Source organism: Salmo salar, chromosome ssa13 (genome assembly GCF_905237065.1).
Source record: "Salmo salar chromosome ssa13, Ssal_v3.1, whole genome shotgun sequence".
In the NCBI taxonomy this organism is placed as follows: domain Eukaryota; kingdom Metazoa; phylum Chordata; class Actinopteri; order Salmoniformes; family Salmonidae; genus Salmo; species Salmo salar.
The window spans coordinates 58,241,570-58,254,643 of NC_059454.1; the positions used below are offsets into that span (position 1 = coordinate 58,241,570).

At 43.5% G+C, this 13,074-nt stretch overlaps 1 protein-coding gene across 1 annotated transcript in view; it reads left to right on the plus strand.

Annotated features, from left to right (window-relative positions):
* LOC106567507 (gamma-aminobutyric acid receptor subunit beta-2) overlaps nt 1-13,074 on the plus strand; it is a 95,654-nt gene that overhangs the window by 74,604 nt on the left and 7,976 nt on the right. Inside the window, exons 6-9 of the mRNA XM_014136818.2 lie at nt 57-194; nt 3,677-3,829; nt 9,288-9,532; nt 12,441-12,581. Of these exons, the coding sequence (XP_013992293.1) occupies nt 57-194; nt 3,677-3,829; nt 9,288-9,532; nt 12,441-12,581 (677 nt within the window). The remainder of the gene's footprint in view (nt 1-56; nt 195-3,676; nt 3,830-9,287; nt 9,533-12,440; nt 12,582-13,074) is intronic.

Consider the following 13,074-nt stretch of genomic DNA (forward strand, 5'->3'; position numbering starts at 1 on the left):
CTTGCAGTTTCCTCCTTTGTTCTTCATCAAATGCCCTGTCTCTCTCCCTTCCTCAGATGGGTACACCACTGATGACATAGAGTTCTACTGGCGAGGAGGTGACAACGCTGTGACGGGGGTGGAGAGAATAGAACTCCCCCAGTTCTCCATTGTGGACCACAAACTCATCTCCAAGAATGTTGTCTTCTCTACAGGTGATGTGTTATGCCCCAAATGCCCATAAATGAAGTTTCTCTCATTAACTTATCACCATAGCTAGGTACAGATACAAAGGACTGCCGAGCAGACAAAAACTGCTCCTCTCACAACGTTATCTCTGGCCTGTTTCTGAGTAAGAGCACTTAGCATTTCCAGAAAATGCCATGTTACATCAGTCTAGCTGGTTTCCCGTAATGCCACAGGCCAGTCCATTGCCCCCCACTGTGCAGTGCAAGGAACATGGGGAAGTGTGTGGGGTGGCAATGGGTCAGCTGGTAAAGTGCATCCCTTTATAGGTCAGTTAGAGGTTCAGATCTTCCCTGATTGCACATAGCTTTGACATTGGATCTTCTCTGACAGGCTGGCACATGCATTCTATTTCCAGGTCATTTAGCATATACAGTGAGGGAAAAAAGTATTTGATCCCCTGCTGATTTTGTACGTTTGCACACCTACAAAGAAATGATCAGTCTATAATTTTAATGGTAGATTTATTTGAACAGAGAGAGACAGAATAAAAACAAAAAAATCCTGAAAAACACATGTCAAAAATGCTATAAGTTGATTTGCATTTTAATGAGGGAAATAAGTATTTGACCCCTCTGCAAAACATGACTTAGTACTTGATGGCAAAACCCTTGCTGGCAATCACAGAGGTCAGACGTTTCTTGTAGTTGGCCACCAGGTTTGCACACATCTCAGGAGGGATTTTGTCCCACTCCTCTTTGCAGATCTTCTCCAAGTCATTAAGGTTTCGAGGCTGACGTTTGGCAACTCGAACCTTCAGCTCCCTCCACAGATTTTCTTTGAGATTAAGGTCTGGAGACTGGCTAGGCCACTCCAGGACCTTAATGTGCTTCTTCTTGAGCCACTCCTTTGTTGCCTTGGCCGTGTGTTTTGGGTCATTGTCATGCTGGAATACCCTTCCATGACCCATTTTCAATGCCCTGGCTAAGGGAAGGAGGTTCTCACCCAAGATTTGATGGTACATGGCCCCGTCCATCGTCCCTTTGATGCGGTGAAGTTGTCCTGTCCCCTTAGCAGAAAAACACCCCCAAAGCATAATGTTTCCACCTCCATGTTTGACGGTGGGGATGGTGTTCTTGGGGTCATAGGCAGCATTCCTTCTCCTCCAAACACGGCAAGTTGAGTTCATACCAAAGAGCTCCATTTTTGTCCCATTTGGCCACAACACTTTCACCCAGTTGTCCTCTGAATCATTCAGATGTTCATTGGCAAACTTCAGACGGGCATGTATATGTGCTTTCTTGAGCAGGGGACCTTGCATGCACTGCAGGATTTATGTCCTTCACGGCATAGTGTGTTACCAATTGTTTTCTTGGTGACTATGGTCCCAGCTGCCTTGAGATCATTGACAAGATGATCCCGTGTAGTTCTGGGCTGATTCCTCACCGTTCTCATGATCATTGCAACTCCACAAGGTGAGATCTTGCATGGAGCCCCAGGCTGAGGGAGATTGACAGTTCCTTTGTGTTTCTTCCATTTGCGAATAATCGTACCAACTGTTGTCACCTTCTCACCAAGCTGCTTGGCGATGGTCTTGTAGCCCATTCCAGTCTACAATCTTGTCCCTGACATCCTTGGAGAGCTCTTTGGTCTTGGCCATGGTGGAGAGTTTGGAATCTGATTGATTGATTGCTTCTGTGGACAGGTGTCTTTTATACAGGTAACAAAGTGAGATTAGCAGCACTCCATTTAAGAGTGTGCTCCTAATCTCAGCTCGTTACCTGTATAAAAGACACCTGGGAGCCAGAAATCTTTCTGATTGAGAGGGGGTCAAATACTTATTTCCCTCATTAAAATGCAAATTAATTTATAACAGTTTTGACATGTGTTTTTCTGGATTTTATTGTTGTTATTCTGGATTTTTTTGTTGTTATTCTGTCTCTCACTGTTCAAATAAACCTACCATTAAAATTATAGACTGATAATTTCTTTGTCAGTGGGCAAACGTACAAAATCAGCAGGGGATCAAATACTTTTTTCCCTCACTGTAGGGGGAGGTGGGAAGAGAGTGAGGCTTCTGTGAAGGGGGAGGAGTGATGGTGGGTCCAGGGAGAGAGGTGGATGGGAGACTCCGTGGCGGTGCCGGAACGAATGTGGGACATTCCCGCTTCAGCCGAACTGGCACAAGTCCCACAGGCAGAAAGGGGGCCACTCCTGCCCTCAGAAACGGAGCATGCTCATGTGTTATTTAAAAATAAATGGTTTGATGGAATGATTTATTCATAATCTTACATTTTCGTATTTATGAATTTGTCATGCAGGCAGGAGTACAATGGTATTGTATATAGAGGGTCTGGGATTGGAGCAATACAATGACGCAGAGTAAGTCAAACAATTACAGAGCTCATGTGTCCCCATTAACTGGTAAACCCAATGTTTTCTGATGCATAGAGAATGTATAGTAGTTATAGCTCATATGTTTCTTTATTTGCTGTTACTGCACTGCTTAGGCATTGAGGATGGGGGATTCCCATTTTCTACAGCAGCACGCTGAGATTAGTAAGGACTGACCATCAGGTCACATGGAGAAGTACACATCGGCAGAAATGGTTGGCACTCATCCAATACAACCCCCTATGTTGTGATAAGGACAGAAAAATGCCCTTGTTGCTCTATTAACAAGATTGTAACACCTCCCCTCTGTAACCGTAACAACCCCACTATTTCATTAGTCCTCGAGGAAACCCTTCCTGCATCTCTATTTTCCGTGCGCTGCACACTAAACTCACAACCACTAACTGTGAACTACTCACTGGAGATGTGTGCCAGAGGCGTTTTTATGCCCACTCTGTAATACATTCATCTTTCTCCTCCTGCACCTGCTGTTTAGCTTTTCCTCAGCTCCTTATACCGTGGATCCTTCTTGATATGAAGCTCTAACGGTCCCTCGCCTGCCATTTTAATGGAATAATACAACATAATCAAAATACAACCCAATCCCCAAGGACACAAAAATATAAGCATGTTCAAGTAATGCTAGAGTACCATAGAACAGCCTACTGGGTTTATTTCAAATAAAGCTTAGATAAGCAAAAATAGAGGGCTTTCCTAGGCAGGCAAAGAACCCCTCTCTACATAAATATAGATATAGGCATAACTGATAATGCAAGAGAACGCTGATGCCACACAGTTAAAGCCAGAACCAGGATTTTTTTCTGCTGAGTATTTCCCCAACAGTGCTATTGGAGAGGACAACAGGGAGTGGGACCATTCAAGCAGCCTTTGTCAGGAATAGGTTGTTAGCTGTATAATGTAGAGAGCCTCAGGAGTCAGGCATAAAGCAAAGTAAAGTCAATAGAAACAGATCCGGATGAGAGGACAGAGGGAAATATCAGTGTCTTACACAACAAGGGTCAAACAAGCCCAGGAGACCCACCACCTGTATGTATGTATGTTAGTCTTGTGTCATCTAACATTGACAATGTCTATTTCTTTATCTCTCTCCGTATAGGATCCTACCCCCGACTCTCCCTCAGCTTCAAGCTAAAGAGGAACATTGGCTATTTCATCCTGCAGACCTACATGCCCTCTATCCTGATCACAATCCTCTCCTGGGTCTCCTTCTGGATCAACTATGATGCCTCTGCTGCCAGAGTGGCTTTAGGTAGGCACTTGTGTGTCATGGATTTTGTCATGTGAGCAATGACTAAGCTCACAACCACCTTAGCCAAAGCAAAAGTCTGAGGCATGGTTAAGCTAGCGGGAATCCATAGTGTAAGGGCTGGATTCAATCCGTAATCATGGATGTATCGCTGAAGATCCGCGGAAAATGTTTACGGGAATTTCTGAATGAGCAGACATATGCAGCATTTATCATGAATTCAGTCTCCGCGACCACGGGAACATTGCCTATAATTGTCAATCGCGCTATAATAGAGGATCTTCAAAGCTATGGATAGAAAAGAGCCTTATCATACTGTACACATACTAACAGGATGGTACGCTGTTTATTTTCACTAAGACCTATAATGGTTTTGAATCTCTAATATTCGCACCTTGTATTGCCAAAAAATATTTTCTTGAGTTCACATGAAACATGAATACAAATTTGACACGATGCAGAAAAAATAAATAAAGATACAAATAACACAAGAGGAGGATAAACTATACAAGAATTAAGCTATATACAAGGAGTACCAGTACCAGATCAATGTGCAAGGGTACAAGGTATTTGAGGTAGATACAATATGTACATAAAGTGACTAGGCATCAGGATAGATAATAATAAGTGTAACAATAAAGAACAGAGTTGCAGCAGCGTATGATGAGTGTGTGCTTTTGTAGTGTATGTGATTGTGTGTGGATTTTGTGAGAGACTGTCAGTGTAGTGTGAGTGAGTGAGTGAGCATATACAGTGGGGGGAAAAAGTATTTGATCCCCTGCTGATTTTGTACGTTTGCCCACTGGCCTCTTAAAAAGAGGAGGGTCCCATCAGTTTGGCCACTGACAGAAATCTTTCTGATTGAGAGGGGGTCAAATACTTATTTCCCTCATTAAAATGCAAATCATTTTATAACATTTTTGACATGCGTTTTTCTGGATTTTTTTGTTGTTATTCTGTCTCTCACTGTTCATTTAAACCTACCATTAAAATTATAGACTGATCATTTCTTTGTAAGTGGGCAAACGTACAAAATCAGCAGGGGATCAAATACTTTTTTCCCCCAGTGTATAGTCTTGTGAGTGTGTATAGATAAGGTCAATGCAGATGTGTGTCATGGATACCGGGTGTCACGGATTCCCCCGGTACTGCTGCTCATTCTGTGTACCAGTTCCGGAGGTCTACGTCACTGGCCTCTAGGTGTCACTGAACTCTTTCATTACACACACCTGATTCCAATATCCCTGATTAGAAATTGTGTATATGTGCCCTCTGGTCACCATTGTCTTGTCGGTTATTGTTCCCATGTCCATTGGTCTTGTGAGCACCTATGCTTTGTTGTTTCTACTTTCGTGCTGCATGTATTGTGTACCCGTTATTACGGGTCTCGTCCCATGTATTATTGTGCACTTGCTATTACAGGTCTCGTCCCGTGTATTTATTAGAGGTTTAACCTCGCTCTTTTGTTTTTTCGCTCCCTGTGTTTTTGTATACTTGTTTTGTTTATGGGCTTCGTCCCCGTGCCTTTTCATGGCATGTTGTATTTTTGGGTGGAGTATTAAAACCCCCTATTACGTATTCCTGTGCCTGTCTGACACCGGGTAACTGACACGGTAACTTAACAATTTAGTAGTCTTATGGCTATTTAGCAGTCTTATGGCTTTGGTGAAGAAGCTCTCGGAGCCTGTTGGTCAGAGCCGATTCTCCAGTACTGTTTGCCGGACGGTAGCAAAGTGAACAGTCTATTGCTTGGATGGCAGTATCACATTTTGCAGGCCTTCCTCTGACACTGCCTGATATAGAAGTCCTGGATGGCAGGAAGCTCTGCCCCAGTGATGTACTGGGCCGTCCACACCACCTTCTGTTTTTATTTTATCTTTATTTAACTAGGCTAGTAAGTTAAGAACAATTTCTTATTTTCAATGACCACCTAGGAACAGTGGGTTAACTGCCTTGTTCAGGGGCAGAACGACAGATGTTTACCTTGTCAGCTCGGGTATTCGATCTTGCAACCTTTCGGTTACTAGTCCAATGCTCTAACCACTAGGCTACCTGCCGCCCCGTTCTGTAGTGCCTTGCAGTCGATGGCGGTGAATTTGTCATGATGCAACCAGTCAAGATGCGCTCGATTGTGCAGCATTAGAACTTTTTTAAGATTCGAGATCCCATGCTAAATCTTTTCAGCCTCCTAAGGATGAAGAGTCGCTGCCGAGCACTCTTCAGAACTGTGCGGGTCTGTTTGGACCATCTTAAGTCCTTAGTGATGTGGACGCCAAGAAACTTGAAACTCTCAACCCGCTCCACTACAGCCCTGTCAATGTGGATGAGGGCGTGCGCTCCCCCCTTTCTCCTGTAGTTCACAAACAACTTCTTGGTCTTACTGACATTGAGGGAAAGGTTGTTGTCCTGACACAGCACTGCCAAGTCTCCGATCTCCTCCCTGTAGGCCGTCTCATCGCAGTCGGTGATCAGGCCTACCACCGTCATGTCGTCCTCAATCTTGATGATGGTGTTGGAGTCGTGCGAAGCCACGAGGTCATGGGTGAACCGGGAGTACAGGAGGGGACTAAGCACCACCCCTGAGGGGCCCCCGTGTTGAGGGTCAGCTTGGCGGAAGTGTTGCCTACCTTTACCACATGGGGACGGCCTGTCAGGAAGTCCAGGATCTAGTTGCAGAGGGAGGTTTTTAGTCCCAGTGTTCCAAGCTTGGTGATGAGCTTGGAGGGGACTTTTGTGTTGAATTCTGATCTGTATATGAACAGCATTCTCACATAGTTATTTCCCATTTTGTCCAGGTGGCAGAGGGCAGTATGAAGTGCAATTGAGATTGCATCATCTGTGGGTCTGTTGGGGCGGTATGGAGTGGGTCCAGCATGTTTGGGATGATGCTGTTGATATGTGTCATGACCAGCCTTTCAAAGTACTACAAGGCAATAGTAATTTAGGCAGGTTACCTCAGTGTTCTTGGGAACAAGGACGATGGTGGTCAGCTTGAAACATGTTAGGGTTACAGACCAGGACAAAAAGGGATTGAAAATGTCAGTGAAGACACTTGCCAACTGGTCTGTGCATGCTCTTAGAATGCGTCCTAGTATTTTGTCTGACCCAGTGGCCTTGTGAGTGTTAACCTGTTTAAAGGTTTTACTCACTTTGGCCCTGGAGAGCAAGATCATACAGTCATCCAGAACAACAGGGGCAGGACTTTATGTTTTCCTCGACGTGAGCATAAAAGGCATTTAGCTCGTTTGGGAGTTCTGGGTCATTGGGCATCTCACGGCTGGGTTTCACTTTGTAATCTGTTATCGTCTGCAAGCCCTGCCACATTCGACAAGAGTTGGAGCCGGTGCAATAGGATTTCACCTTCCTCCTGTATTGTCATTTTGCATGTTTGATGTCTCGTTGGAGGTCGTAGCGTGCTTTCTTGTATGCATCCATGCCCGTGTCCCATTCCTTGTAAGCAGTAGCTCCAGCCTTTTAGCCCAGAATGGATATTTTCTGTAATCCATGGCTTTTGATTTGGATACGTTCGTACATGTATAGTCACTGTCGGGGAACGTCATCTATGTAGTTATTGATGAAGCCTGTGATTGATGTGGTAAGCTCCTCAGTGCTATCAGATGAATCCCAGAACGTATCCCAGTCTGTACTAGCAAAACAGTCTTGTAGCCTCGCATCTGCCTCATCAGACCTCTTCTGTATTCAGTGCATCACTGGTACTTCCTGTTTGAGCATTTGATTGTAAACAGGAAGCAGGAGGATAGAGTCATGGTCTGATTTGGCAAGGGGAGGGCGAGGGAGGGCCTTGTATGAATTAGTGAAACGCTGCCTTGGTGTGTGTGCTTTCTCGTTTGTTCATGAGTCATAGTTTGAGTGCCAAAGTGGTATTGTCTTGTGGAGGGATGTAGACAGCCATGATAATAATGGATGAGAACTCTCTTGGTACCATGAGGTATTCTATGTCAGATGAGAAAAAGCTTGAGACATCCACACTGGAAGCAGGCCACCAGTTCTTGTTAGGAAAAGGCAGACCCCTCCCCTTTTGGACTTGCCTGAGGCTGCTGTTGTCCAACCGTGCTGCTGCATGGAGAAACCACTGTTCCGTGTTCATAGATTGAGCCATCCAAGTTACTGTGAGGCATATACTATTGCAGCTTTTTAAGTCTCTCTGATAGGAGACTCTCGAATGAAGCTCTTTTTATCGCGTGACTGGACATTTGGACAATGAAACAGAGGGGATTTCTGGTTGATTTTCTCTAACCAGGATGCCAGCCCATCTACCGCATGTCTGCTGCATTTTGGTACCCCATGAAACAAAGGAATAATGTCCGGTATGAACAAAAGAACAGCTGAGTCAGTCGAAATCGAGGTTAGTAACTGTTGATCCGATGTCCAAAAGTGCTTGGTGGTCATATTTGATAATAGTATGAATTTTTGGTACAAACAAATTTAAGAGAAACATGAAAAAAGTCACTAAATAGCAAAGTCGGTTTGGAGAAAAAGCATGATGCAGCAGCCTTACAGAACACAACAACCAAGATGCTTCCTAAAGTAGAGTGATGGATGACTGAAGTGATTTCTTTCCACTCTGATTTGAATGCCTCTGCATTTTTTATTCCCTGTATTTTGGAAGTCATAATTTCTCGCTGTGAACCTTCATTGCATAAGTCTGGCCCATGAGGTCTGTGGTGCTGCCTGCCTACATAGGATATAGAAAGCTCCATTCTCCCTCACCCATCCACATCGCTGGCTCCCTCGATAAGAGCAGCACTCTCCTTGATTGTAGACTGACCTGCATTTATTTATCCGAGAGTGGAGGCATGTATGGGATTTAATGAAAACCAGATGTAATGCTTGATAATGGAGGCGGCTGGACAGGGGGTTGGTCAACCCAAATCAGACCTCTGCTCAGGAACCGTTTGACTCTGTCCTGCTTTCAGTCATTTATTGGCACTAACAACAGAGGTATGGCTTGTGCATTGCAATTGTGTATGGATGCAATGCCCAGCTCCTACCAACTTGTCATTGACCAGAATCAGAGCTGGAATATGAAGTCAATTCCAGATTGCATGCAGAGTCGATACGGGAAAAAAAGGCAGATTAACCTGTCATAATAGAGTTGAAAAAAGAACATATTGAATGACATCAGTTAGCTTCACCATATAAGTAGAAAAACACCAAGACCCCCTTTTTTAACAGTGAGCTGACCTCCCAGTTGACTGTCATCATAAAAAAAAATGGTTGTGAAAGGTTGTGAAAGGTTGTGAAAGTCAACAGGAGATTCCTTGTCAGTCACAGCAGTCTGCTTGCTAGCACATTCAAATGAGAAGCAGAACAAACCTGATGTATCTGATCCCTCAGATCTGTGGTCAATGCTTGAGAAGCTGGGAGTCCTCTGCTAATGAGGTGGACTGTTGGTCTCCAGTGATGATCTGTGATGATGATAGGTGGTTTATTTTCCCAGGAATCACCACTGTGCTGACCATGACCACCATCAACACTCACCTGCGGGAAACCCTTCCTAAAATCCCTTATGTCAAGGCCATTGACATGTACCTGATGGGCTGCTTCGTCTTCGTTTTTCTGGCCCTGCTGGAGTACGCCTTGGTCAACTACATCTTCTTCGGCAGGGGACCCCAGCGCCAGAAGAGGGCGGCTGAGAAAGCAGCTGTCGCCAACAACGAGAAAATGAGAATGGATCCAAACAAGGTACAGTACACACCATGTACTGTACATGGTTTTCACCTTCATAGGATACCCAGTATTTTAAAGAGTAGCCCACTGGATATATGATACAAGTTACTGTATGTAATCACAGCCTTGCAAATTCTCTAGGTAGTGAATCATCTTTGTGCACATTTAGATAAATTCTTACTTTTCATACAATGCATACTTGATGAAAATGAGTGCTTAGTCTTTTCTTTATTGTGAATCGCTGTACTAGTTGTTCCTGTCAAGTCCCATTCTCATAATTTCACTGTGAACACACATGCACACTCATTTGAGAGCTGACAGTTTCAGATGAAAGCATGGCATGACTTGATTCTTGAGCTTACTGTATATGAAGCTGATGTTTTCTCTTTCTTCACTTTATGAAAGTGAATTTAATTATTGAAAGAACTGGCTGTGAAGCTAAAAAGTAGTGAAGACCAGTAAGGTAATCATGATGAAGAATGTCACCACTTCAAATAGGGGGGTTGGATTAATGCTACTCTGCTTTACCGTCAAGGAGAACAAGCCTTAATAAGCCTACGCCAGCAATTTGCCACACAGGCAGAGAATTTCTCCGTTTCTTTTGCCTAAATGAAATGGAATGAAAGGCCAGGAAACATTTAAAGCCCGTAAGAGAGTCTGTGGAGCTTGTGAAGTGTATTCTTCCTGTTACATTTACCTGTTTTAAGCCTTGTTTATACCCGGTGCTATTGCCACATTCACATGCTAGTCGGAACTAAGAAGCTTGGAAATGTCCAACTTGCTAATAGGCTGTAGTTATGCATGTGATGCTTCAACCAGTTAGTACATCGGAAATTTCAGAGTTTCCTAGTTCCAACTATCACTTGAACACGACATAACATGTGAACGGATTTCCTGGTGTCTCACTGTATGCTGATTATTTGATAGATATTCCTTCAAAATAACATAAATGAATTCATTTTAAGGCTATTGATCCCATAAGTCAGTGGTGCTACCTGTCAATTCTTTTAGAGACTTGTATAATGATTTAAAAGGTTTGACCATCCAGATCTGTTTAGACTTGATTATTGTCCAGATACAATGGATCCTTGACTACCTCCGGAGGTTGTCAGGAAGATCTGATCACAATCCGATCACAATGCGTCTTTTAATCATCTACACCTGTCAAAAAATGTGGGCAAAATCAGAATGTAGACAAGATCAAGACAAAGGACGCATTTTAAAACCAGGTATAAACGGGGCTTCTATGTCCTGAAAATGCCTTATTCTAAAATCAATCTACACACAATACCCCATAATGACAGTACAAAAAAAACTACTGAAATATCACATTTACAAGTATTTAGACCCTTTACTCAATACTTTGTTGAAGCACCTTTAGTGGCGATTACAGCCTCAAGTCTCCTTAGGTATGACGCTACAAGCTTGGCACACCTGAATTTGGGGAGTTTCTCCCATTCTTCTCTGCAGATCCTCTCAAGCTCTGTCAGGTTGGATAGGGAGCGTTGCTGCACAGCTATTTTCAGGTCTCACCAGAGATGTTTTATCGCGTTCAAGTCCAGGCTCTGGCTGGGCCATTCAAGGACATTCAGAGACTTGTCACTCCTGCGTTGTCTTGGCTGTGTGCTTAGGGTCGTCGTCCTGTTGGAAGGTGAACCTTCGCCCCAGTCTGAGGTGCTGAGCGCTCTGGAGCAGGGTTTCATCAAGGATCTCTCTGTGCTTTGCTCCTTTAATCTTTGCCTCAATTCTGACTAGTCTCCCAGTCCCTGCCACAGACAAACATTCCCACTGCATGATGCTGCCACCACCGTGCTTCATCGTAGGATGGTGCCAAGTTTCCTTCAGACGTGACGCTTGGTATTCAGGCCAAAGAGTTCAATCTTGGTTTCATCAGACCAGAGAATGTCTTGTGCCTTTTTACTGAGGAGTGGCTTCCGTCTGGTCACTCTACCATAAAGGCTTGATTTGTGGAGTGGTTGTCCTTCTGGAAGGTTCTCCAATCTCCACAGATGAACTCTAGAGCTCTGTCAGTGACCATCGGGTTCTTGGTCACCTCCCTGACCAAGACATTTCTCCCCGGATTGCTCAGTTTGGCCGGGCGGCCGGCTCACGGAAGAGTCTTGGTGGTTCCAAACATCTTCCATTTAAGAATGATGGAGGCCACAGTGTTCTTGGGGACTTTCTATGCTGCAGACATTTTTTGGTACCCTTCCCCATATCTGTGCCTCGACACAATCTTGTCTCGGAGCTCTACGGACAATTCCTTCGACCTCATGACTTGGTTTTTGCTCTGACATGCACTGTCAACTGTGGGATCTTAAACAGACAGGTGTGTGCCGTTCCAAATCATGTCCAATCAATTTAATTTACCACAGATGGACTCCAATCAAGTTGTAGAAACATCTCCAGGATGATCAATGGAAACAGTATGCACCTGAGCTCAATTTCGAGGCTCACAGCAAAGGGTCGAAATACTTATGTAAATAGCATATTTGTGTTTTTTATTTTGAATACCTTTGCAAAACTTTCTAGAAACCTGTTTTCAATTTGTCATCATGGGATATTGTGTGTAGATTGCTGAGGATTTTTTATTTATTCAATCCGTTTTAGAATAAGGCTAACAAAATGTGGAAAAAAACAAGGTCTGAATCATTTCCAAAAGGCACTGTATAACAGAAAAAAACATGCTTTCGATAGAAATGTGGATGTTGTGGACTGCATTTAAATAAAAGGATGTATAGTAGTTTCCTGTAGTATCACATTTTGAGTAAAAGTGTTCGTTGTTTAGTTTTTTTTCAGTGAAATTTGATAATTGCTGCAACTGCCTCTCTGACCATGGTTACATTTACCTGAATTGTCTATTTTGTGTTGCCTCTCCTAGCAGCTGACAAAAGTGACCATAATGATTTTTGTATGCTTTCAGTGGTTGGTGGGAAATGTAGTTCAGAGAGACGATACTCTGTATGCGAGAATGAAGCAGAGGGATATTGACGCTCATGACTCTATGTGGGAACCAATCTTTGTGGATGATGCAGCGATGGGACTAGGCGAGCAAAAGAATAAGGTACTGGATTAACAACTGAGTGACAACATATCCTCTATGGGCTAGGTGGGACGCTTACGTAACAGCCACTTGCAGCCTGTGGCGCGATTTTCAAAACCTTAAAAATCCTATTACTTCAATTTCTCAAACATATGACTATTTTACAGCTATTTAAAGACAAGACTCTCGTTAATCTAACCACACTGTCCGATTTCAAAAAGGCTTTACAACGAAAGCAAAACATTAGATTATGTCAGCAGAGTACCAAGCCAGAAATAATCAGACACCCATTTTTCAAGCCAGCATATAATGTCACCAAAACCCAGAAGACAGCTAAATGCAGCACTCACCTTTGATGATCTTCATCAGATGACAACCCTAGGACATTATGTTATACAATACATGCATGTTTTGTTCAATCAAGTTCATATTTATATCAAAAACCAGCTTTTTACATTAGCATGTGACGTTCAGAACTAGCATACCCCCGCAAACTTCCGGGGAATTCGCTAAC